The following is a 27,837-nucleotide window of genomic DNA, read 5'->3' as shown; positions in this document are numbered from 1 at the left end:
CAAAATGTTACTCTGCTCCTATCTTCTGTAGCTTGAGTTATTTGGCTTTACTGGAATTTGCAGGCTGGAGTGTTCATTCAGTTAAACACTGCCCTCTCCTGGAATCTTCTGACATTTTTCTGGCTCTTACAATAAAATTAATTAAGGCTTTTCCAGTCACTATAAATGCTATCATATTTTGTGAACAATTTCAGTCTGACATTGGAAAACCGATGCTCTATAGGGAGTATCACAATTTACACAACTCTTGTAGTGTATGACTTGCCTATTCCACTGTTGTCTACTTACACGTCTCTAATGTCATATGAAACATGTGATCTTCCTGAATAAATAAATAGTGTATGAATCTGTGCCAACTTTCCAGAGCTTTTTAAGACTGCAACATTATGGAATAAAAAACTGTACCTTCTACAGAGCTTGCTGTACTGCAGAGCATTTTTGGACCTTCCACTGTCTCAACTTGGTTTGAATTAATACTCTATAAAAAAAAAAAAAAATCAAAATGACAGTAACTGTATTTGATGCCCATGACATTTACCTGAAAACTCAAAAACAATATCAAAGAATAGCAAACAGATGTGTTGTAAGCAATACTGAAATGATCGACAGAAATTCCACAGAGTATTTTATCGGTTACCCTCCAGAGGAAACTGATACCAATTCCTCAAGAGGGAAATTGATAAAATATTTTCAACTACAGAGACAAATTACCTCCTGCTTACCTTACATAAGGAATCTAAGGATCAGATTTAACATTCTTACTTCATTGTTTATAAACTCCTTCTCTATGAGAAAAGCAGCACAGCAGCTTTGCCCTACAGCTCCGTTCAGAAGCCTAGTTAACCTTGAAAGCATCCCTATAAAGTGAGTAATTTTGACAGATAGGCAATACAAAGAGCCTAAACCAGGACAAAACACTGACTACATGGTAAACCCAGACTGGAAGGGAGAAGCCGCTCCCTCTCCACATCCATGGTCCCTGGCCCAAGCTGACCCCTCGCTCAGACACACTCGCTGACTATATCACTCCTGTTCAAAAGGAAGACAAGGCTAAGATCCAGTCCCTTATTTTAGCAGTTATGTTCAAAGATTATAAGCAAAAGGGGTGGAGGAGAAAATGTCTCCTTTTGCATAGTTTCATCCACAACACTGCTTGCTTCTAGTCCTTCCCTCTAATTAGGTTGCCTGTGTATTTGCCACCTACCAGAGCAGCAAACAGAGAAAAGGCATGGTAACCTGAATACGAAAGAAAACTTCAGAGATGACTCTGGGCTGAATATTGCAGCCAAACTGATTTGAAAGCCATGCAGCTGTCAAGCTAGCTATATCCCCTGCCTCGGTGGGGCTAGCTGCATTTTTCTCTGCTTGTCTGTTGGTGCGCGAGACACTTGCCTACTCCCATATCTATCAGGCAGAAATAAGCCAATTCCTCCCAGGGAAACCACTAAATCTGTCCACCACCAGGCAACAAAAATACTTAAATTATTGGAAATTATCTTATTCATTTTGGATTATTTGGTTTGGCCTTTCTTTTTCCTTATTACCCTGACACCACTTCACATGTGTCTATTAGTTCCTGGATTTCTTTTCCTCTCTCGGAGGACCTCTCCCCTGCACCGCCTGTGCTGCCTCCAGCAACTGAGACAGCCAAACGGATCACATCCCCACACTGCTTAGGGCTCTGCTGGGAGTGCACAATGAACTACGCGGCCTCACTGATGGGTGCTGCTACCACCCCAGCAGTTTCTGCCCCAAGGAGGTTGCAGAGAGTTCCAGCAATTCCATGCTTTTCCTCATCATCTTCAGAAATCTGTCCTTTGTATCGCCTAGCAGAGCCACAAAAACTTTTTGAACTGCAGGGCCCCTGAAGGTTTCCAGTAAAGGCATGGCTCCTGTATGGGTAACTCCAGCTTACCGACAACTTGTTTGTTTTAATTTTTCCATTACTCTTTTAGGATTGTAAGGAATAGTTAAGGGACTAAAAGAACCCACAGACAAGGGACTGAAGAACATACTTGAGAAAGATAGGGATTTCTTGCATGAATGCAAAAATAGTTTGTGCTGCTCTCTAAGTCATCCATTTCACACACACAAATCCAATGCTGCATGCCACCATAACTGAGAGAAGCTCCTTTTCCTTCGTACACGTCTTTCTGACCCAAGCCTAACATAGCAGAGTGGTCATTTATGCAGTCTCAAGATACAATAAACTAGATGTACAGTCTTAGTCTGCTGCAGATGAGCTGAATACTCCAGTACAGCAATAAATTCTACCTCTATTTTAAAAAGACTATGTATCGTGAAATCTCTAATGCCCACCTTATGCTTTGGATCCAGCTAATGGCTGCAAGTCCTTGTTTGCAACAGAAAGAAAATTAATTGTACCTTACCTTTTGGACATAACACATAGTCTAAACATGACAGTTTGATCATCCCTCCACATACACTTCAGGATGATAACTGGTGTATAGGAAGTGAACTAAACCATGTGACCTTCCCAGTTATTCTGGCTTATTTCTGTTTTATTAAAAGTAGTGCAACACTGATACTGGGCAGCGGGTCCCCACAATGGAGGTTCTGGACTGCTGCAACCAGAGGAATGAGCAAAAGGGAAACCCACAGATGACGGGTAGTAGGCTTTTTCCTGAAAATATCAAGTGCAGAATTTTGCAGCCTTTAAGAGTCTTTGTCCCTGAAAGCCATACAAACATCTAACATACCACACTTCCTTTTTTTCATTTCAAAGACTGAAAGAAGAACAAGGATTTGATGAGTGCAAGAAAAAGCCAGTGATGTAAATAACAATGCATTCTTCACTACCGTCTTGGTTTTGCTATTGGGTTTACGATTGTTTCCATGGAATAGCCACACAGAAATTGTAGGTATTCTGCAAGCTACAAACACAGAATAACTTCTTCGTATTGGAACAAATCAAAATCTTGGCAGTGTAGTTACATGAGATTATACATAAGGACTATACAATACATCACACATTAAGTTTTTGTGTTAAACATAACACACGGGTCACGTTCAAAGTTAAAAAAAACATAAAGAATGCAATAAAGATAACTCAAGGAAAATCAGTGCACAAATAAGGAAACCTGAAGTTAAGCATGGAAAAGAAAAGCTGAATTTTAAGACCAGAAAAAGAGAAAAGCCTATTTTCAGTGTGGCTTTAGTTTGCTAGTTTTATATAGTCACACAGTCTCAATCTAAAAACATAAGTGAGCACCTGCATTGCTATTAAAGAACTTGTGCTTTCGAGTGTTCTCCTCCTTACTTTACTGAAATTGAGAGATGTCCTGAAGAAAATCACAGCAGTGCTCCAGACACCTTATAGTAAAATAAGACCTACTACACCATAACTAAACTCTATAGCAAAAGTCTGTACTCTGTATTTCTGCTATAAATAATAGACTGGGGTTGGCTCTTGATAAAGGCTCCCAGGCATTACACTACTAGATGAAAGAATGGAACTAAATTAAATATTTAATATGTTAATTAAATATGTGCAATTAAAGACAGAGATTTCAGGGAAAGATATTCTCTGTAGAGTGCCCAGTGATTCCAAAACAACTTGGGAGGTAAAGGAGGCTTTGATAAAGTTCTCAACATCTCTTATCCTCCAGCTTCACATGTACAATGTGCTACACTTACAAAAAGTAGAAGCCTACAACAGTAATCCTGCAATTACGCTGGCCATTAATGAGGCAGGCAGCTTAAACTAAAAGGCTACTCAAGAAAAACAAATCCAGCCTGAAGAGTCTATAGCTGGAAATTATTGAAGAAAATCTGTGACAGTGCCCTGAGCTAGATAGGTACCTACCTGGTAAAGAAGAGGTCTGTCCCAGAAGTATTTTCTGAAGAGCTTAATGTCCGACTCCAGCAAGTGCTGTGCGGTGTGGCTAAATGTCAGAGTCAGAGCTCCTGATGAATGAACAAACTGCACACAAGCACCCTCGCTGATCTCCGCTCTTGAAATGTCAGGTGAGCGACTGCCCTGGAAACTGGAACAACACGCTCTTTAAAGCAAAGCAGATGCTCCGCACACAGGTAGAACAAAAGCACAGCCGTAGTGAGCTTCCTGCTCGCCTTCGGCACGGCCCATCGGGATCCCAATGCACCCGCTGCAAAAACCGGAGGCAGAAAATCTGAAACATCCACTGAAAACACAGCTGGGCAAACAAATACTTACCAATGACTCCATTCAGGCCTAAGAACATGCAGCTACTTCTAGCCATGGTGGGGGCGGGGGGGGGGGGGGAAGAATGTCAGCTCTAGATGGTTACTCGCTAGTAAAATAAGCCAGAAAGAGCAAGCCGTGACAACACCTATTTCTCCGTATTGCTGTAAATTAGCAATAGTACCTTTTCCTGTCAATGTTGCCATATATAGCAGTAGGACATGACTGGCAGCTAGCAGGTTTGTTATCCCACGACAGTGAAAAACAGAAAGTATCTCAAGGGAATACAGCATTGTTTGGACTTTACAAACAAATGAGACATTCATAACATAATGTACCGTACCGGTGTTGTAAGTATTTTTTTTTCAAACTGAAGTACGGATAAGTCTCACATAAACTATACACCGCATGGAGCCAGAACGGAAAGAGACACATGCCAAAATAAAAATGTAACCCAATTCTCGCCTATTTCTATTTGCAAAGAAAAGCCAACATTGAGAAGGGGCATCTGATGCTAAACATTTGGTACCCCAAGACACATACACACCACGCAGCTCCTCAGGTCCGTACAGAGGAAACTCCAGACAGCTAAAAGATGCCAGAAAGCACTTGCCCTTTAAGTCAGTGTGGCAGCTCTCCAGCAAAATAGGCTCATAGCACTGGCTTTGGTGCTGGCTCTCCCTTATTCATTCAAATCTGAGCTTTACAGGGGACACAAAGTCTGCTGAGGTTTTGTGAAAGTCAGGTCCTATGGTTCTGTTTATAAGTAAATATTTCTCTATATATATTTCAAGGGATGTCTTTACTTGCTGGTAATGTGTTGGGATTCAGCTGCAATAGTGCTGGGAGAGGTACCTGATGGTGCAGCTGGTCTTCTGTCACTTAACTGACTATTAATTGACTTGCAAATATAATGAAGGATGCAAATCATAAACTTCCATTAATTGTAAATACAAGTTTACCACTTAAAATGGTAATAATGGCAAAAAGCAACAGAAACCAAGACAAAATATGCAACTCTTGAGAAAAATGACAGTACTCCCCATATCCCTTAACTGATAGAATTTTTTCAGAGGAAGCAACAAACCGTTATACTCACTTTGTGAAGACCTCAACAAGTTTGGAGTGCCCGTTTTGTAAAGCCAAATCTAATGGTGTTGCTCCATCCTCATTAGGTAATGCTAATGCTGATGACCCTCCAGGCTGGGCTGCTAAGAACTGGGAAAGCTTAACCAACCCCAATTTCATTACAAGGTGGAGAAGAGTTTCTTTATGTTTCAGCTCTGAAAAAACACAGCAAACAAACAAAATAATCAGCAACAAAACTCAGCATTTTATTGGCTAGGAAGCATCAAAAGAAACTTGTTGTCATCTGCAGAAATATCACAGCTAAGGTTCAGACCTACAAAAGTACTTTGGCAGAATCCATATTTCACTGAAATCAACAGAGTTATTTACTTGCATCTGTGGAGCTAAACTAGGATATCCAAATACCATCTAATTTCAGCAGTCAAAGAAAACAGTTTGAATGAGATAATCTCAGTATTTCTCTCTTTATATATGGTATAGCAGCATTAAGCACAAGAGATGCCCCACTATACTGCAGAAGGTAGTTAAGAGGCAATTTTCCAGCTGCTTTGCATTGCCTCAGCAACACAAAACACCTGGCAGCATGGCCAAGTATATAAATTTAAAAAAAAAAAAAAAAAAAAAAAGTGTGTGATTTTTCAAGGCAGGCTACTTATCAGCACAGTAAGAGATCCTTAGAAGCACAGTGAGCCGTCAGCTAACTCACATGTGGGTAAAATTTAGAGGATAATTCTTGTGTCTCTCTTTTCAGAAAGGTGACCTCACCTGCCAATACATCCTCTCCACTTTTCAGCACATAATCATCAAGCTCAGCGGGATGAAGCTTAAAATAAAAGAGTACATAACGATCACTTAATCACTAGATGCTGATTCTCCCCTCCAGACCTTCCCTGGCCTTTATTCAAAGAAGGGTTTATCTGTCTACGTACACTCTTAAACACAAAACCTCTGCAATTTAAAGGCAATAAATAAAATTAAGCTCAAGTGCCACTCAACCAGTTCCTTACACTGATATTTTGGTATGAAGTTAAATATAAGGGTACTTTCACAAGGGTCAAGTATTTAAGGGCAGTTACTCTACAGCTCTCAGAACAACTGGCTGAAATCTATTAGGTTTCCAGTGATTTATGAAATTCCATTGGAATTTATTATCCTGATACAATGGACTTTTATTCTCTGTTACCCAACCAGTTCAGAACACATTATTGAAAATTACACACTCCAGTTGCAAAGGAAAGGTGAAGCTCCTGAAGCATATGTAGGTACATGCACACATTTGTGTAAATAATAGAGTTAAAATCAACAGTAAATTGCTGCCAAATTTCCTGTCTGCATCAATATTTAGAAGATAAAAATGTCTTGTAAAAGCAATTGGAAAACTGTCTTGTAAAAGCTTGGAAAGCAATCCCCCAGCAGAGAGAGCAGTTATGTAGCCAAAAAGCTAATAAACACATTTTTCAGAAACACTTATGCATTGAGCAAAGGTATCATATAGTTACAAGCAAATACAATGGCTCATGGCTGACTCCTATTCTGTTTAAGTACTCCCTCTGAAAGTCTCAGGAATATTTATTTTATAGAATCATCAAAAAAACCCCAACCTTGAAGAGTCCTCAAGAGGTCTCTAATCCACCCCTTCCCTTAAGTTAGTATCGGCTCATCCTAAATTGCTCCTGACAGATGTTTGTCTCATCTGTTCTAAAAACCTTCCAATGATGAGAGGTTTTCATAACCTCCGTAGGCAATCTACACAAGGGATAATTTTACCTTCACAGTTACAAAGATTTGAAATGCCTAACCTAGCTCACCCTTTCTCAGTACAAGACTGCTTCTTCTTGTCCCATCTGAAACAGGCACGAAAACCACTTCATTCCCTTCCCTTTGCAGCTTCCTTTTCCATAACTGAAGGCTACTGTCATGTCTCAGCTGAGTACATCCTCTCCAGACATCTTAACAGAACAGTTGCCTTCTGCAAAGCTGGACCTTTTGGAAGATCCTGAGAGCTGGCAGCCAAAATCATTAGCCTCCTTTGAAAATGTTGGACTTGGATATGTTATAATATTAAAGAAACCTGTATCTCCCCATCTCATAAAGCCAGAATGGCAAGAAACCTAAGGAACTTGCTCTACTGCTCCACAGGGAAAATTACTGCGGGATCTCCACTGGTGACCAGTTTTTGCTCTGAGTATTTGGTGGCAACACATCCAGCCTTTTTACCTTTCTGTTTCAAGTGGAACCAAAACTTTCAGACAGAGTCAAATCCCAGAAAACCAGGTCAAGCTTCCTTCAATAAATGAAACAAATTCCAGACACCAGAGTAAAAGGGAGCTTCAGGACACAGACTCTAGCACTGTAACAGCCAGCAAACCTGCATGTAGTATCTGAAACCTTTATTTCACTGCAGTTCTAACAGAAGCAGGCACATTAACAAGATGCAGGGGGCATTATTTAAAGCAGAATATCATTAAACAGATACACAGTATGTACCTAAGTATTTCTAGAACACACCTATAAAATGTCACATGTCATTATTTTTAAAAAAATTCATCTTCAAACTTCCCTCTTACTTGTGGTTAGCCTACATGTGACCTGGTATATTAACCTGCCCATGCAACACTTATTTTCTCCCCAGGTTTTGGGCAATAAAATTGTTTCTAGGTCTCCCCATTTCAGATTCTAGGCAAAAATGTGTCCAGCTGGACACAGGATCTGCTGCAGGATCCTAGGCTCCAGAGGAAAGTAATGAACTATGGGTTTTTTTCCTCAAAGGTCTGCAAAATATTTCTAATTTCAGTCACTGTGAGACAATGATCATTGCTGCATTTTAGTTACCAACATTAATCATTACTTGTATGAATTATAGTGTTGACATATCTTATTAAGCGAGAAGGCATATACGTTTCAAAGTTTTCAAGTACATGCAACTTTTAAGTCCACTGAATCCAACTCAAGCATTTGCAGAACTGCTTTGCTAAACAGCGATATGGAACCATAGAATGGCTTGGGTTGGAAGGGACCTTTAAAGATCACCTAGTTCAACCCCCCTGCCATAGGCAGGGACATCTTTCACTAGATCAGCCTGCTCAAAGCCCCATCCAACCTGACTTTGAACACTTCCAGTAACGGGACATCCACAACTTCTCTGGGCAACGTGTTCCAGTGTCCCACCACCCTCATCATAGAAAACTTCTTCCTTATATCCAATCCAAATATACCCTCTTTCAGTTTAAAATTGTTGCCTCTTGTTCTCTTGCTATAGGCCCTGATAAAAAGTCTTTCTCTGCCTTTCTTATAAGTGCCCTTTATATATTGAAAGGCCACAATAAGGTCTCCCCGGAGCCCTCTCTTTTCCAGGCTCACAGGAGAGGTGTTCCATCCCTATGATCATTTTTGTGGCCCTCCTCTGGACCTGGTCCAACAGGTCCATGTCTTTCTTGTGCTGACTTCAGAGCTGGATGCAGGACTCCAGGTGGGGTCTCACAAGAGCAAAACACAGTGAGTGAGTGTCTGGCTGAAGTCAGCCCACAGGGAATACAGAGGCATGAGGATCTGACTCCAACCCACACATTCAAAGCCCAACCAAGCACTATTCATCAAACACCTTGGTCTGCCTGGATCTGAGACCTTCTTCTATGAAGGAACATTTAAATGAGCAGGGCTCAGGCTTCCCAAAACCCATCCAGAGACAGTGGAAACAATGGCTGATGTGCCACTTCAAAAATGGGAGACCTCAGTTCAACTTCCTCCTCAGCCAGATGGGATTTGAACCCACACACATCTTCAATCTTCCTCTGATCATTCACCCGGTGGGAGCATGCCCTGCCCCCTCCATTGCAGAGTAATTGAAAATGGGTCATGGTGCAGAAGGAAATCCAAGGGATGCTGGGCAGAAGACCAAGAAAGCAGCAGACTGACGACAACGCAAAAATCAGCTGGGATAAGTCTCTGCTGTTTGGACATGGATGCATTTCTCATTAGACTGTCATCAGATGTGAAAACTGATGCTGAGAGCCCGGGTGTCTCCCTTGCTTGGAGAATGCCCTAACCATTCAGACACAGTACAAAAATGTGTGCCTGTATCTTCCCTCTCCCTAGCTATGTTTATGAATAGAGATTGATAACATCATCTGTGCTTTGCACTGGCCCCATTGGTATTTCTGTAACTTCAGACAGCCTTCCCCACAAGGACTTTGGCAGACTCAAGGCCATGCCACCAGTCTGGACCCCAATGGAGCACTGCTGGATGCCAGGCACCAGCACTCCCTTGTCTGGTGCCAGGGATTTCCAGTTTAGACACCCAGGAAATGCTGTGGTCCAAAACACAGCCGCTGAACAAACATTATGCATTTCCAGGTTAAAATGTTCACTAAAAAATTAGTTTTCAGAATTGCTCCTTGGTCTGGAGTACTTAAATTCTGCTAAAGTCCCAGTTTAGACATCAAAGTGGATTCTTTGGATGTTTCCAACTAGACTATTTTTTCTATATACAGTGTTAATAACCAGCCAGCAAAGAAGTCCATCTAATTAAAACACATGCAAATATATCAACCAGTATTAAGCTGTCATGGTTTAACCCGAGCCAGCAAGTAAGCACCACACAGCCACTCACTCACTGCCCTCCACCCAGTGGGACAGGTGAAAGAATTGGGGAAAAAAAAAGTAAAACTCGTGGGTTGAGATAAGAACAGTTTAATAGAACAGAAAGGAAGAAACTAATAATGATAATAATAACAATAATAAAATGACAATACTACTAATAAAAGGATTGGAATATACAAAACAAGTGATGCACAATGCAATTGTTCACCACTCGCTGACCGATGCCCAATTAGTTCCCAAGCAGCAATCCGCCCCCCAGGCCAACTCCCCCCAGTTTATATACTGGACATGACGTCACATTTTATGGAATGCCCCTCTGGCCAGTTTGGGTCAGCTGCCCTGGCTGTGTCCCCTCCCAGCTTCTTGTGCCTCCCCCAGCCTTCTTGCTGGCTGGGCATGAGAAGCTGGAAAATCCTTGACTTAGTATAAGCACTGCTTCACAACAACTGAAAACATCAGTGTGTTATCAACATTACTCTCACACTAAATCCAAAACATAGCACTACACCAGCTACTAGGAAGAAAATTAACCTATCCCAGCCAAAACCAGGACATAAGCACACTAAGCATCTGATTAAATACTAACCACACCCCAACCCTCAGATTAAAAACACAGAAATAAAAAGGCAAACTTTACCCTGAACTCCATCCTCTGATTAAAACTTTGGCCTAGGGCCACTGGGTTTCAATGTATATTGTAACACTGTAAAGAAGCCAGATAAACTTGCTCTCGGCAAAGTAAGATTAGGACTTTCCCACTCAGCAAAAAGAGAGCCCTTAGGAAACCTTCCCGAACAAGAGGATAGCCTTCTCTCTCTGCTCCAACACTGCTGCAAATAAAGTTACTCTTTTGGCGACCAAACCTTAAAAACAATGCAGTATGAGTAAGTCTGCTACAAAAGAACCTAGTTTTAAAAATAACTAATAAACAGTAATTAATCTTTGTGGTCTTAGAATACCATCTACAATAGTAACTTTTATTATCTCACTACAAATATTCTTGTAACTAATTTTTATCTGCCAACCTAACAACCTTCATCCAACCTTAAGCTAAATTTCTTCATGGCTAGCCTGAATGCACATTGTAGCAGAACCACCCGGCAGCTCCACTTTTTTTCACCCCTGATGCACTTAGAAACAGCACTTGCATTCCTCCCCATCCTTCACCTCTATAGACTATGTGTTTGGTGGGCTACTGTCCTCTTACTAGTCCCACCTAGCTTGCCCAGGAGTGAGCAGAATCTGATGACATAAAGCAATTACTAATAGCCTCATGATACTAAAATCTGAAATACAAATTGTAAAGTTGGAAGGATAAACGGAAAGGTAAATATGTTCTTTCAATACAAGGAAACTATTTTTCACCACGAGGATGGTCAAACACTGGGACAGGTCACCCAAAGGGGTTACAAACTCTCTGTCTTGGAGGTGCTCAAAACCTGACTCTAAGCAACCTGACCCAACTCCAAGTGGAGGGTAGGACCAGGCCACTTCCAGGGACCCCTTCCATCCAAATTCTGCTGTGGTTCTATTCCAGGGTCAGCAATATCAAAACAAAAAAAAAAAAAAAACAAAAAAGACACGATGACTGATAATAAGCTTTTTAAATAGATCTGCCGAAAAAGAAAAATTTGCACTAAAAGGATAATTCTGAAACAAATGAGGTTTAACATTTTTTCTCTTAAGAACTATTTCCAGTTTCAGTTCTCCTCTTTCACCACCTCCTCTTACAGCTCCTCACTGTGACAGAACCAATGGTATTTTCCCACACTTTTCACTTTCTTTTCCCTTTCCCTTGCGGAAGGTTTCAAATGTGGCAAAATGGGGGGGGGGGGGGTGACACATGAGGACACAAACAAACAAGACAAAAAGAAAACCATCAAGAAATAAAAAAAATGTTGTGAAAAAAACAACATAATTAATTCAACTGCATTCAGCTGCAAACAAGAAGATGAGGGAAAAATGAAAAACACAAGGCTTCTTCAACATATTAATATTGAAATGGTATAAGGTAACATTTTCCATTAAGACATAAAACCGACAATTCCTAAGATCTGAAAGACGCACTGCTGGCTGATTCATACAGGGTCAGCTACTGCAAGGCAGGTGGTACTGTAAAAGATATGCACTATCAGGATGTTGTTTTGCATTGCATCCCGATTCTGCAGCCAAAAGACTGAGTTACACAGAGCTGAGCCAAACACAGTCTGTTTAAAACATTAAATAAATCCTTTTGTTCTTCCTTGCACCTGAATCCCTTCCTATGTCCAAAACAATAAACTAAAAACAAGTACTTCCCTCTGACAGAACTGACTAAGCCCTTTCAGGGCTATGAATCTCATTCATTTCCTGGAAGGAGACTAAAAACCTCAAGACTTGTGACTTGAAAAGCAGGGGGAGACATCAAAACTGGCTGACAAATTCCAGTTTTTCCTGGCTTCATACTTTTATGCATTACTGTTCATTTTTTCATTTTTCCATTAGGTATGAGATTGTTTATAAAGCCATCTTCAGTGCACCCTACTGCTGCAAAAATACACACAAGTGGTTCTCTGAATAGACAGTGGTCACAATGCACGAAGTCAGGTACATGACAGCCCATCTGCGGGCAGGGCTGTGGTGACATCTCCCCTTTCCACTTACCGAATATCTGGAACATCCCCCTTTTCTTTAATTAGTTCCCCTATTCATCATACATTTATCAACTAACACCCAGAGGCTGGCATCAATACTGCAGAAGAAAAGGAAGAGATGACGGAAGGTTAAGCTCCATTGCAAAGATGGACTTCAAGGAGCCTCGCCCCAGCAGTTTTAGCAGCAGGAGGGTTAGAGAAGGATCCCATCCACCAGCCCCATGTGGTAAAGGCTGCATATGGTGCCACCACCTACGCTGTCAGGTGAAGCTTCAGTTGACTTTACTGCATGGGTGACCCCAACAAAGATGCAAAACACTACAGGAGATGGTTTCTATTATCAGAGGAATATTCCTCATCCTTTTGTACTGCAGCCAAACACTGCTTCAAGCTGTTTGGTTTAAGACACTTGTTTACTGAGCACCACCGGAGTGCTCAACACCAGGCAGGGACACCCTCTCAGCCAGGAGCAGAGAACGGTTCTCCAGTCCAGCGGCGACTCAAGGTTGGGGTCCGGGTCAGACCATAGCTTCCTACCTGGTCTCTCCAGCAGCAGAGCAGGCTTCTGAGCCCCACTACTTATATATTGCCTTAAATAGGAAACTTAATCTCTTGTATCTCTTACAATACTTGCTCTACTGTCACTCTGCATATCACCATCTCCTCCATGTGCTTGGGGCTTTTCCCAAAAAGCCCCTTCATGGTCAGGGGGATCTCAAACATCTCCCCTCTGCTATTAGTACCACTGACGAGGAGATGAGGATCAGACGCTTGCTGGGGACCCACAGGTTGAAGCATGCTTGCCAATATCTTGCCCCATGCCGCAGGTTTCTTGGTCAGAAGCGGGCACTGGAAGACACTCCTGCTTCCCGACACCCAAGCAAGCATCCTCCTCCCTCTGCCCTGTGCAGTTTCCAAAGGGGCAAACCCCTACAGAGCCAAAGAACTGTCTGTTTCTCTAACCCCTATAAAATCTCTGACCAAAAAATATTACCTCTCCTCACAAATCTCACCACACCTAGAAATATTTATCTGCTGTTCCCAGTGTTCTCCTAATTCCATGAAGGAGACCAGGCACTTTCCCTCCCTCTCCCTTTCCTTCTGCAGGAAAAAAGGAATCTAAAATTCCAACTGAGGAATAGACACAGACAGAATCTTCTTTAATTTAGATCAAAAATATGACATGCATCAGCCAGGTTTGAACTGGTGCAGCTTAGCAGGAATGTTCTTAATGCCAAGTGGAAACAGTAACAGGATTTACAAAGAAAAGGGCAGGGAGAGGGCAATAAAGTCAAAGTGCCACAGAAAATAGAAGAGTGTTCCCCAAAGGCAGACTATAAAGCAGAAAGGTTGGGTAATTCGGTTCACTCCAAAAGACCCTTTCCTAGAAAACAATTATGAAGCATTTATGAAATACAACAGAAATTCTCCTTCTTCATGAAAGGGAATTAAACAAGTATAGACACTGTTCCCTTCCCTATGATCCACAATTAATTTTCATAATTCAGCTATAATTTTATTGCTTCTACTAATAGCCTTAAACCTAAAAGAGCACTCTTCCTCTTGAAAATAACTGTAAATAGTGGCAAAGCCAGCAGCAACTCTTCTTGTTTGATTACCAGTACAGTTAAGTTACTCAGACAACCTGAACTCAGCCTCCCAGGAATGCCCTTAAAAGAACCAGAAACTGAGATGCCCTCAGCCTCCTGTATGTAAGGCAGACCCCTTGCAAGGTCCACACTCCTGTGCTCCCACTCCCCCTCCAACAGCCAAGGGATGTAAGCCTGAGTGTGTCAAGGACAAAAAAGTTGCAGTGAAGATACTGAACCTATGCCTGATGGTGCCTGGGGACTGCCAGTCCTAAAAGACTGCCCTAATCTGAGGGTACTAAAAGAGGAAATGTTACTTGGAATAATCTTTCTCATCCAGATTAAACCACTCCATCTTTCTTTTTTTTTGGTAAACTGAAAAACTATGGGAAGATTCTCCTTTTTTTTTTTTTTCGAGCAGCTCTAACAAGGTATTTGGCTTTATATTTAATATCGATGATCTCCGTAAGTTGAACAATCCAATTTTCAGACGGAAAATATCCTTTATGAAGGTGCAATCAAGAAGAAAATCAGCTTCTCTCTCTCCCTCCTCCCTATCCCTCCTTCCCCTTTCTTCAAACCCATCAACAAACAGACGTCTAAGCATAGCACCTCTGTTGGGTCCTCAGTTTCCTCTAGCAGCTAACTGCTTGTGGACCAGGTGATCTGAACATCTGACCAGTTTGTGTGAGTGAGCAGCTCCTGACGTGGTTGTCACACAGGCACTTATTACAAGTGAGGATTACCATAAGGTTCTTGCTTTCTTGTTTCTTTTGTTGAACTTTAAATAATGTGGTTAACAAGTCCTGACCTGTGCAACTGCACTAAATTCCTGAATTATTTGCAATGCTCCCTAAACAATCCAGGCTCTCTCTTTACCCAATTGGTTTTGTACCTTATAAAGAGAATGCAAACACTTTTTCCAAATACCAAAACTCCTACGAATAAATTATTCTTCTATCTTTCCATCAACCCATATGTTTCTAAATCCTCATAAAAATGAATGAGGTCCAAAAACACCAGATGGTGCAATAATCTTCTCCAGCAACGTGTCACTCAAAAGTAATTTTTTTCCAGTAAAAATAGCCCAGCAGCTCTGAAAACTGACAGAATCTCACAAGCATGAGGTCCTAACTAGTGACAGATGATAGCACCCACACCTTTCACAACACCAATACTATTAAGAACATCCTGACACTGTCAAGGGTCAAGACACCCTCAGACCCTTGGGGCAAGGAGTTGCAGGGACAGCAGGTAGGGAAAGAAGGTCTCGTCCTCTTTCTAAATCGTCATCAATTCCCTGTTTCTCAACCATTTTGATCTTTTGCAGTGTGGGGAAGAAACAGAGTGCTGGGACAACCCTTTATCACCTCATGGTGGAAGATGAAGAACCTTCTCCTCCTCTTCTCACCTATGCTGAGACCTGAAGCCCTCCTGCCCCAGTCCATCCCCTTCTCCCTCCCTCTCCTTCCCCCGCATGCACAGGGCCCCCTCAGCCACATGCAATCCTGGGCTGTGCTTGGCCTCTTGCCTTTGGGGACAAAAACACAGGGGTGGGGACCGCACGAGGAAGCAACATGAGTCAGTGCTTCTCAGGGTCAGGTGAAAGGAGAATATGGCTGTAAGAAGAATCAAAACTGTATTTTCAGAAAGGAGAGAGAAAGGATACAGGAGCCAAAGAAAAATTATACAAACTGCTTAGAGGATACCAAAATAGATGTTAGGCCCAGCCCAAGCCCGGACCTCAGAGAGAGACAAAGGGAATGACTGATGTCCCTTGGGCTGAAGGAGAAGTTGCTTGAAAAGCTTTCAGGAGCCCCCCACTCAACAAGGATGGCCAGTAAGCACTGCCCAGGCAGGACTGCACTGAGAGCTCCTCACTGTGCATGAGCAAAACTACCAGGCCCCAGGAATTTAGATCGGCTTTTGTTTTATTCAGAAACAAGGGGAAAAATCCCAGGCTTATTTAAGAGCAATGGCTGGGGTACAAAGGTAGATGTCACCTCTTCAGTGCAACAGTGCCCATGAGGCAACCACTAATGCAGCATGCTCAAGACATGCTCATCTAACATTTCAAACGTTCACAAAGACTTTGTATAGTGACAGGAGCACAGGTCCCTGCTTTTCTGCTGTATTCAAATTTCATTTATGTGTAATATTTAAATCTGAAAAGTGAACAAAGTATGAAAAAGACACAGAAACAATAAAATACAAGTCCTATGAAAGTCTCATAGGGCAACATACTCTCTTCCATATAAATGTTGCAGTACACCTGAAAATTAACAATGAGCGTAACTAAAAAATGAAGTAATTCTGCTATTTGGATAGCAGCTGCCCTGACAGAGCTTAATCTGGTACCAGCTAAGCTGATCTCTGACCCTCTGGACCCACAACACAGCCAGCACAAACCTCCCCATGTTTTAAGCAAGCAGGTACCCAGTTGGCTTTGCCTCAGCATCTCTCAGTACTGTTGGTATCCTGCTGAGGCTTCTGGGTTGGGCTTCAACCAGTTTTGATGAAAGGCTTAGCCAAGTCTGTGAACAAAACTACAGCTGATTTCTTCAGGCTTTAAATCAAGGTCTTCATTGCCAAGATCCAGCAGCCATTCCAGCAGTTGAGTTATGTGAACAAATATTTACTACACACCAAAATGAAACAAGTAACAGCTTTTTTTTTTTTTATTCTCTCCTGTCTAGCCAATATTTGAATGATACTTGGTATTTGTTTTTACATCTCTTGAAAGAGCTGTTTACAACAGACAGACAAAAACCATCCCATCCTTCTCCTGACCAAGGCAGTAGCAGACTTCAAGCTATCTGTCATTAAGAATTAGAAAGATTTAAGACAGGAAAAAAGCCCTCACCCAAAGAAATTCGCTAAGTGCTGTGGTTTTACTTCCCAAAAGCTTGCCTGAATGTCTCTTTCAGTTTGGCTCATATGGAAACTGCCTGTCCTCCAATTTTTAGCAATTTAAAGTACTAAAAGAAAAACAGCCAAAAATACCAAATTTTCAATGAAAAACATGTGAAGCCATCAAGTTTAACACTATTTCCAACCTCAGCTATAAATCAGCTGGGTCTGCAAAAAAAATTATACACTTCACCAAAACCCAACTAGTTTTCTGTTTGCAATGAAACCAGGAAAATTTCACCCGATTTTGTTACAAAATTTTTCAATGGCATACCCTAATGTAAAGTTTCATGTATATCTTCATCCGACTTCCTCTACAATAAAAAAAAGCCACAAAACTTGTTTAATGATATTCTCCCCAAAGAATGATCACAGTCATAAATAAAGCATAAACACTGACAGAACCGTGATAAAAATTATGTTTATTCTATACATCAGAGTGCCTACAGTAACACATTCTTCTGTTTTATGACCATCTGCTTTTTGTCTGCGTAATTGAAATATCTCACTTGGTTGGAATCATGGCAGCAATACTTCACTGCTGCAATTCTTGCTTTTTTTAAACAGACAGCTCTTTAATCTTGCAAAGACAGAGTCTATTTATAAATAAAGAACTGTATTCACAGTGAGTCAAGGCAGAAAAGGCTTCTGGAGAGACTGAGTTACAATAACCATTATTATGCTTTTTAAACCTCTGGGCTCAAACCAAATCTCGGATTACGCTTCTCATACTTGAACAATTTTTCATCTTAACCACAAAATAAAGCGCAAGGGTTGAGAACCTGGGATAAAACGGTGAGGTACTATGCTCTGAACTGTGCACCAAACCACTATTAAAAGCTTTCCAACTTAAAATAAAACCTTACCACCTTCTGAGGAGCTTCCAAGGATGTTCCAGGTCGATGGCAATTCTTCATGAGCAACAGCCATCATCAAATCATTATCCAGGGACTGCAGATCTTTTATCCTCAGCCCAAACTTATCCAGCAACATCTTGTGACTAGTGGCAGTGACACATTTTGCGTGATCAACCAGAAACCGAGACAACTTGCAAGACAGATTCTCTCTGTAAGTGACAGGACAGCTGCCGAGGACCACAGGTGAGTATCCCCTTGTGTACATTAACACAGAGACAGAAACTGTTTCTTGGCATCCATGGCCTATAATTACAATGTAAATTAATCACTAGCATTACCTATGTTCAGAAAATACATTAGTTTTTCCTCATTTCCCTCCCCCTGCATCTAAAAGCTGTGACTACTCATCCAGAATTATTTCATTCTTCCCTCTAATTACATCTATTTGTCATAGTGCATCCACCAACCATTTCTGGTGATGAACTTGGATTCAGCCAGACTGTGAACTGCTAGTCCTTCCAATTATACTAACACAATTAATTCAACAACCAGTCTTTCTAGGTCAAGGTTCTTTAACCACAATGGAAAGAAGAGGTAGCCACATCAGGATGAAATCCCACAAATCAAAAGCCTGAAGGTTCTTGGATAAGAACTAAGAAAAATGAGATGCTCATGAAAAGAGTGGTAGAGTGGCCTGCAACACAAACTCTAGTAATATATCTATGTATTAACACCCATTTTGTACTTACCCATTGTCTCCATGTAGGCCAAAACCCAGAAGCTTTTAACTAATGCATGCTTCATGCTTTTGACAGACTTGATTAAATGCAGTATCAATTCTCTAACTTACAGCTGGGACCCTCAAAGTCCAAGGGAGTTTGTCTCTCAAACCTCTTAAGTACTTTGTGCATTCCTCCTCCTCCTCCTTTGCGATCTAAGTGAGGGTGGATGTCATACATCTAAAACAGGTGTAAGCTGTCCCTCTCAATGGAGAGTTAACCATGACGTACTATGGATGCAAATCTAAATTTTCCAAAATATCGCTTAAGAAATACAAGTATATATGCAGTCTAGTAACTGCAGAAGAAAGCATGTACCTACCACATCTGCAGTTGTTTTTAAAGTGCTCTGCATTCCCTCATGTTTAATTTGGCCATTACAAAACAACACTAACATCAGCAGGGCTATATTTTAACCTCACACTTCATTTTCATTTGTTCATGGCTTCTGTTAGGAACAGGCAGAGGATTAAATGTTGCCTATAGCCTCCTGTTTTTATTCCTAGCCCAGAAGCAATCATTTAACAGTGTAATTTCAGGCCTCAAAACTGCATTTTCTCCAGTTGTAATCCATGACAATCATTTACCATTTACAGGATCAAAGGAGTCACCATGTAACAGCAGCGAACTTTCCCTTTTTATACTCAGCAGCTATTTTCAGACTTTAAATCCCTTTTAGAAAACAAGCACAAATAACAAGCAGATCCTATTGCACAGGTACATCGTGTCTATAGCCACCTACTCACACAAATGAAAAGGTCACAAAGCACACAATAGAGGTGACAACCAGGGTTTATCTTACATCCACGAGGGCAACAATGCCAAGGCAGAGAGCCGGCTGGGAGGCAACACAAATCCCCCGTCTGCAGCGAGGCACCCCTTGAACCCCTGACACTTCTGCACCGTGCGCTCCTCCAGCAGAGCTCCAAGCATCACACATCTCCACCAGGAGGGCCTTGCATGCCACGCTGACTGCTGCACCCAGGGAGAGCTCAGACAAAAAAACATGACTTCTGAGGTGTTAGGATGCCTGGAGGCAAACAGTTGTGGCATAGAATTAATTCACATTAAATATTATGCCATCCCTGAAGATTGCACTTTAATGCACACCCAACTATGCAAGCCCAGTAACACTGTCTGCGCCTGATACTGTGCTGCTGTGGATTGCTACGAAAAGCAGGATCACCTATGGTCAGTCAAACTCAGCCTGGATTCTAAAGGTCATCATTCAATTCCTGCTTTTCCTCCATTACAGAGCCATAAAACAGAGTTATACCAAAACGTCCAGTTGAGCCCAGCTTTGAAATGGGGGTGGGGTATAGCAAAGAGATGACAAATGTAAACAGGAGTTAACGCTCACCTGGAACAAGGGACTGAAGAGCATTGTCACTAACTCGCTCAGCAAACATTATGTGCCTCTTCAGGGATCCATCATAAACAACGTAAAACTCGGCGTCCTCTGGGAGGTAAATGTCTTTGTCAAATTTTGCATGTATAGTCACCTGTCCCTGAAAAATGAAGGTGCTTTCAGAAACATCCAGTAAGTTTCTCATCTCCAACAAACCCACTGATACTTACTTCAGATGCAAGTTTATTATAACCTTTTCAACTCTACTATACAGAGGCTATGATCCAATGACAAATCTGCAGTTTTCTACTTCCACTTAGAAAGTAACACTGGTTTTATGCCTGCACAAGCAAAGGTGATTTAAAAAACTGCCTTTTAAATAATGTCTTTCAACGAATTCCTTTCATTCTGACCCACACAAATATAACTGACTTTTTGTTTAAAATGCTTCAGAATAAGCAAGTCAGTGAACCTGAGTATTTTGCTATTTACAAAAGCATGCTTTGTGTTAGAAAAATCTAAAAATTCAAAAGTGATTGAAATTATCTTAGACTCGGTTTACAAAACAAAAGCACTGATGTAACTCTACAACTGCCTATGCTGGTTTCAAAGAATACTAGTTCTCAGATATCTGATCATGGATTTCTTTATAGTAAATAGAAAGCAACTAGCCAAGAAAAATCTGTCATACAATAGCTTCAAAGAACAACAGGAAAGGGATCTGAGAAGCAGCAAACAATAACAAATGTCTGACATGTCTGAGGGAGGAAATTTAGATGAAGTTGCATTTCCTCAAAGAGGAGGACAGCATGCTCCACCACAGTCCCTGGCTGCCAGAGTTGTTCTAAATAAGACAGAATTGCCCCAATATCTGGCAGAAATGGTGTTTTCTGGAAAACACACTGCAGAAGAATATCTCAGCCATTCACGCTTCCAAACGATGCCTGCCCTGCCTCTATTCAAAACAGTTACCACAGCACTAACTCCACCGGCTCCATAAACAAGTCTGGTAAAAACCTGCACCAAAGCACAACACGGTAGCACAGAAATTTCCATGGTTGAAAGCCACAGTTATGTCCCTGACTGTCCTGACAAGGACCTTGCTCTTTCCCTTGTTCATTATATGGCAAACATACACTTTACTGCAGTGAGACTCTTGCCGCACGCCACAATATCACATCGTCACCTGCCTTCCCCAAGGACATCTTTCTCATCACTCGTAACGATGTGAATCCTGCGTTTGTTTTCCTCTTAAATACAGACGGGTCTACTGAACTAGGGGTGAAGAGGCAAAGGCTAGTTTCAGGCACAAAATCTTCCTTAGACAGGATTGTTCCTCTAAGGATAGATGTAAACAACATTAGGAGTCCAGTATCGAAAGCAAACATGCCCGTCATCCCCAGAAACTGATAACGCACCTCTTTTTAGTAGCCTGAAGTGTTATTATAACGGCCAAGAGTTTTCTCCTATTTCTGTTTGTGCTGTGCATGGTTACATCCTAAATTTATTATTATTGTTATTGTTGTTATTAATCTCCTTTTTTAAAAAATCTTTCTATGTTAGTTGTGAATAGCCCTTTTTGTCTGTTGAGTAATACTATGGATGGCTATTTTGTAGAGATAGGAACAGGATAAATCCCTGAAGACACTCCACAGACTGCTCCAGTAGGTGCTTAGCTGACAGCAGCCTGGTGCACAGGAGCACAGCAGAATTTCTTCCACATGGGCACTTGTGGCCACAACTCCCAAACCACCTGTATAGCCTCTGGACCCCTAAGGCTGAGGGACTACATAGCTAGCCAGCTTTCATGGTTTTGTTGCACTAACTACGTGAAACAAGGGAGATATTTTCTACCAACATTTCCCATTTCAAAGGCCTACTCTTGGGGAATAAAAAAAAAATCAAGCTCAAATTGTAGCCGTTGGCTTATACTGCTCCTTTTTTAAAGATGTTAATTTAGACTCAGTAAGGACAGAGGAATATCTTAAACTGATCACACTGCATAACGTGCAGGCATGGGGGAGAATTTCACAACTCCTTGTCTTATAATGAGTGAAGGAAAAAAACAAGAGGGGAAGAGATGGAGTGGAAAGCTCATGTGTATATGATAAGAGCAGGTTTTTCATAACCCACTCCTTACAACCCTCCAGAATAAGAAATTGCTGGTAACTTAAGCAAAGATTTTGCAGAAGGAAGGCAAAATGGCAGCTCGCTTATATCTGGCTGAACAATTAAGTGATTGATTTGGAAAATCCCATGTGATCCAAAAAGAGGGTTAAATGCTATATTACTAGAGAGGAATCAAAGATAACAGAGTAAGTAACTTTCACAGGGGAATATTAAGCTACACTTTTGGTGCTGGATGGTTACCACACTTGGCATGAGAAGCACATGTCCTTTCACAAAGGACAAGCTCCTATCATCACCTCTAGCACTTCCCATTTGCCCTCACCATCCATCCTGTCTTCAGATGTTCTCATTTCATGTTGCTCAATTCCGTCATCACCTTCCTTGCTGCCACTACTAAAACATGCATCAGTTTGCTGTTCGGGCCACCACAAATGCCTTTTGCTCTAGCTTCAAAGTGTCTTTTCTCACCTACTCCTCTTCAAAATACCCTTGCTGCACTTATGTCATCTCCCCTTCTCACCACCTGAAAATCTTTTACAATTGCGTCCTACTACTGCTGGAGTTCACCCCTCCACTTTCATCCCTTCCAGTCCCTCCACTGCTTTGCACAACACTTGTCCCATGCGGCCATGCCCCGTGCCAGCCGCACTGCTGCCTGCCCTCTCACACAACAACTCCTCTTCCACCACACATTAGCCCTTCTGCCCCCCTCATCCTCTCCTCGGAGCTACAGCCTTCTCCCTGGCTTCAGATCTACACATGGCAGAGCCTATCTTAGCCTGTGTTTTGGAAGGCATACTTACTGTACTTCAGAGACATTTTAATACCAACCTGCATGGAAACTTTGATCTTTATAAGGTAAGATATGCTAGCCACCCTTTGGAAAAGACATGAAAAAAATAAAATCATTTGTACTGAAGGGAACACCATGACTGTTCACAATGTATCTAATACTACATTTAAACCCGATTATTTAAGTACCTCTTCCTTCAGCACAGTGTTCCCTTAGCACAGAATTACATCTATTTAATGCCAGGTTTGAATGTAAAGCAGCACTTCCAATAAAAGCATTAGGGATCTATAGGCTGCTAAAGAAATGGAGTTCATAGGACAGAGTGAAACTAGAAAGAAGAACCTTATACTATGTTTCATCAATTCCTTTCCTACATTTGCAAAATCTTTTTTTTACATTTTAATATAGTTATCATACAGTTAATATAATTATTAGACAATATGTTGCATATGTAGCACACATACAATCTACATCCTTATACATATATATGCACTAATAAAAAAAAGATACTGTAATGCAGCTAGACAATATCACAAACAAATGTGACTGATGGAGATGGCTGCACCCACAATCCATTTGCACTGCTGGCACAAATGTCTGTATTTGGCAGACCAGTCTTTCCCACTCTTATGACCACTTGCACTTCCCTCCAAACATTGCTGGCAGAGGCCTGTTCATTACACACATGAAAACAAAAATACCACTGAACTCTGAGGATGCTTTTATTGTTGCCACAAGAGGTGTCCCTGTGTATGTCTATGCACACATCAAGGGACCTTTCCCATTCCTTTTCACAGCTGTGAAGCAAGCTGCAGTGAGACAGCACTGTAATTAGCACACTGTTCATTTCCTCTGTGTGAAGCCAACTTTGTTATCGGAACTATTTGATTTTTTTTTTTCTTCAAACAAAGATCACCTTGCAGTCCATTCTAGAAAACTCCTAGGTAGAAAAATACTTGGAGAAAGGGATGCATGTTGTGAGCCTCTTCCAGACTCTGCAGCTAGAAAAGGCAGAAGGATTCATCCAGCTCCCAAGCCGGACGAAAATGCAGCCTTTCAGGGTGGAGAAGAGGAAGAGGAGATGAGAGAAAAGTCTGCCAGCTTATTTAGTTCTTTGCAGAGTTCTTTGCACTCTGTTTTTGAATGTATGACCTTGCCTTTAGCTGCATTTGAATGCAGATCACTCAAGGGCATTGACTTTATCATGCTATCAGCGCTGCACACACGCAATCCACCATTTTACTGAGAGCTGCCAACCTTACTAGCAATGACTGTACATTTCTTCCACAACTTTGATCAAGACATTGAAGAGCTTTGGGCCAAAAATTTCTCACAAGGATGATACACCCCAGCATTTGTCACATGAAGGTCTGGGGAAAAGACTGATGCAGAGAACCTTATTAGAGGCAAAACCAAAAAAAAATTTAGGGCCTCCCAGGCCATATAAGAACAGCCTGGAAAGATTAATATACAAAGTGTTGAAAAATATATACCTTGTAAATAAAACAAAATTTCAGTGCCACAACTACTTTGGCCAAACACTGGAACAGGCTTCCTAGAAAGGTGGTCAATGCCCCAGGCCTGTCAGTGTTTAAGAGGCATTGGGACAATGCCCTTAATAACATGCTTTAACTTTTGGTTAGCCCTGAAGTGGCTGGGCAGTTGGACTAGATGATTGTTGTAGGTCCCTTCCAACTGAAATATTCTATTCTATTCTATCCTATTCTATTCCATTCTATTCTGTTCTATTCTACTTTGGATTACTATGTGTGGTAGCAATTGTTAAAGCTCAGTGTCAGAAAAGTGCAACAGAGCTTCAGAAATATGCACGAACTTGATCTCTATCAGCTTCTTTGCACACACAAAATAAGCTCACTTAGGCAGAAACGCAGAAGCCGTACATTAGCCCTTTAAGAAAAGGGTTTATTTTATTAGCTTAAATCTGAGGGATAATTTATATCTTTCCATTATACCCATTCCCTGCAGAGGCATTTATTTCCTGGCTCCCTCAAGCAAGCCCAGCCCAGCCCAGAGAGCAGGTTGCAGCAGGAACTACCTGAACAGATCTTTCTTCTGCAAACAAATGAACTCAGAGAGCGACAGAAGTGGCAACAATTCCAGCTCCATCCTCTTCCTCCTTTCCTAGCAAGACACACAGAAAGGAAAGAATTGGGCTGGATCTTGCTATGAGCCTCAGCGATGTATTCGTCCACCAAAGCAATGCCCCTCTGCTTCACAAGGCCTTGCCAGAGATTTTGGGGATATGCTACCTCTTTTGTAACAGAGCTTCTTCTTGGCAGAGTCCAAGTGCTCAATCCAGTCTCTCAGTCAAAACATATATCCACTAGACTACCACAACAATTAAATAGTGTAGGTAAACAACAGTGAAACACATTTCCAGGAGTTCCATGAGAAATTTATACTCACAGGAAACATTTTTGCAGCATCACTCTCACCACATCTGAGAAAAGCACTTCTCCACTGCTTCCCACCCCATTCTGCAAGGCACAACCAAAGCACCTTCTCAAATCTGCAAAAAACCTCTGACGCTGGTCTATCACTAAAGCATGAAGAGACTACAATTACAGTTATCAGCATTTAAAAGTAGGTAATTAAGCCGTAATTCACATATCAGTACAAAAGAGCAAAAACAACAGAAATAATTTATGATATACGCACTACCTGAAATGGGGACATCGTGCTCCTACAGAGCAATGTTTGTTCTGAGCTCATTCCAGACACTGAAGCTGGAAACACATCCCAACTGGCTTATTTCTTCTGCATTTCTAAATACAGAACCAATTTAGGCTTAACACTTATCCTCTAGGTACCAAAACCCAAACTAGATAAGTCACACAGGCGCCTCATCTTTGGAAAACCAGCCAAGTGGCCTGAATACAGGGCAGCTGCGAGAGGACTTTGCCGGGCCAGATTCCTGACAATCCACCAGTTGCTAGGTGTCTTTGACACTATTTTCACAAGTTCATTTGTCTAATGACAGTTCAACCTCTCTCCCACTCCTTCCTCTCCCTAACAAGCTTACTTATATCCTCATGAACTTGGAAAAACGTAACAAGGATTTACAGGTTTATTTCTATGTGTAGGTATGCTGAAGCATGCTTCTCAGGGTCTCTGTGGACCTCAGATAGTTCAATCCCCATTCAACCAAAGCATGGGGAAGGATGTGCCACTTCACTGTCTTGGCAAGTCAACACAGCCCCTGGTCACAGCTGGTTTCTCAGGTAGATGCTGGGGAAGTCCTTGCCCTCAAGTTCACAGGGTTGATTCTGATGGACTTGGAGTGGAAGCAAATTTTAAAGTCAAAGGACACTTAGTGAGACCAGCCAGCCATTATCTTACTTAGACTTAGACCTGAGTGGCTCAAAACAAGTACTCAACTCTATCGAACCACCACAGGGACACATGGGAACTGGAGATCCCTTAAACACCATCCAGACCTGTAACAGCAGAGAACTTCAGGCAGCCATATGAGCACCTTTGACTGCAGAAAGATACCAGAAATTGTACAGATGAGCATGGGAGAAACCCTCAGTCCATCGAAGCCAGGAGGAGTTTTGCCACTGATTTAATGACAGCCAGGATTATCACTGCAATCCTTGAAATAAAAAACAAAAGAGCATGCAGGAGGACTAGGGAGAGAAGGCTGCAGCTACAGGGGCATTAAGAAAGACACCAACCTTAAACGCATTAAACCTGTAGCTGAACAAGTGCTTGGCAGCTTTGACCTCTCTGGGATCCATAAAGGAAAGCACAGCTTTTACTACCAGTGAAAACACTGCCCTGGCTCCGGCACCAAGAAGGGCATGAGGAAGGTTTGTGTTTTTAACAGGATTTATAGGTCTACGCACTCCTTCAGTGTAACCAAACAGGTTTTTCAGATGTATGTTTTCCTCTGGTTTCTCTAGGGTGCTTGATTGTTGACCAGGTCAGGCACGGAGCAGCAGGGTCCCCTGAGCCCCACATCCCAGGTAGGGAGCAGCAAAGACCAGACTCCCCACAGCCTCAGGAGAAGAGCTCCCACCTCCAGCCACGGTCTGACCCCCTTCTGCATGCCAGCGAGGGACTGGGGCAGGGTCCCCACCAGAAGAGGGGAAGGGAGGTAGCAAACCCTCACAGCTGACGCACAGCGGCATCCAGGCAGGCAGGACAGGCTGAAGGAGCGACCATGGCACTTCCAGTGTGCCTGATGCCTACTCTGCTGCAAGTCACCCTGAGCCCTAATAAATAACTGGCCCTCAATCTGAACCGAGCTTCTTCCACTTTGGATTCATTTAGGTAACACCATCTATTTCACCAGCAACCTGCCCCAGCAAAACAGCTGCAACACAAAAAGACCTTTAGTGGGCTTCCAGATCCAGGCCATTACGCTGACTAACACTCAAACTTCAACGATTGGTCCCTATCCTTGCATACGCAGCCTGGATAAATCTATTTTCCCAACAGCCTTTTACCATAAAAATAATGCATTCTAAAGTACACTAAAAATGTCTTTACCAAACTGTATAAACAACACAATAGCTTGAGAAAGAATGTTTTATCCAGCGTTTTCAAAGATACCATCTGTAAATATAATGGTACAAACAGACATCATGTTTGTAATTACATGCTCTAAGAAAAATATCTATGTGCAGGGGTAAAAAAAAAGGCTTCGGTGTTCCCAAAATGCAAGTCCCAACATCTCAAAGTAAATGCGAATCCCCAAGTATTGCTGGCAATAACGGGGCTTTTTTTCCTCTATGGTGCCACTGCTATGTTTCCTCTAGCTGCCACTAGCCACTACAATTTAACATAATTATTTCTTCACTGTTCAAAAGACGCACTTCAGAAAATCTTTATATTTTAAGTTGAATTGTTTAAACATATTTTACTTGTGCTTAGACAAGAACAGTGGCAAGATACTCTCCCT

The 27,837-nt window shown here is 41.8% G+C and overlaps 1 protein-coding gene across 9 annotated transcripts in view; it reads right to left on the bottom strand.

Annotated features, from left to right (window-relative positions):
- Positions 1–27,837, bottom strand: part of ARHGEF28 (Rho guanine nucleotide exchange factor 28) — a 128,426-nt gene that overhangs the window by 79,107 nt on the left and 21,482 nt on the right. For 4 of the 9 annotated variants that reach the window (XM_030004557.1, XM_030004555.2, XM_030004558.1 and 1 more), the window contains exons 3-7: positions 20,000–20,147; positions 17,870–18,163; positions 5,283–5,466; positions 3,827–4,007; positions 406–478 (exon numbers count right to left, since the gene is read on the bottom strand). In XM_030004557.1, coding sequence (XP_029860417.1) covers positions 406–478; positions 3,827–4,007; positions 5,283–5,466; positions 17,870–18,163; positions 20,000–20,147 — 880 coding nt within the window. Of the gene's footprint in view, positions 1–405; positions 479–3,826; positions 4,008–4,195; positions 4,280–5,282; positions 5,467–17,869; positions 18,164–19,999; positions 20,148–27,837 lie in introns of those variants that run through there. The other 5 variants (XM_030004552.1, XM_030004556.1, XM_030004559.1 and 2 more) reach the window with 4 other exon arrangements.

The sequence above is a fragment of the Aquila chrysaetos genome, chromosome Z (assembly GCF_900496995.4).
Source record: "Aquila chrysaetos chrysaetos chromosome Z, bAquChr1.4, whole genome shotgun sequence".
In the NCBI taxonomy this organism is placed as follows: Eukaryota; Metazoa; Chordata; class Aves; order Accipitriformes; family Accipitridae; genus Aquila; species Aquila chrysaetos.
This window is presented reverse-complemented; position numbering and strand designations above follow the sequence as displayed.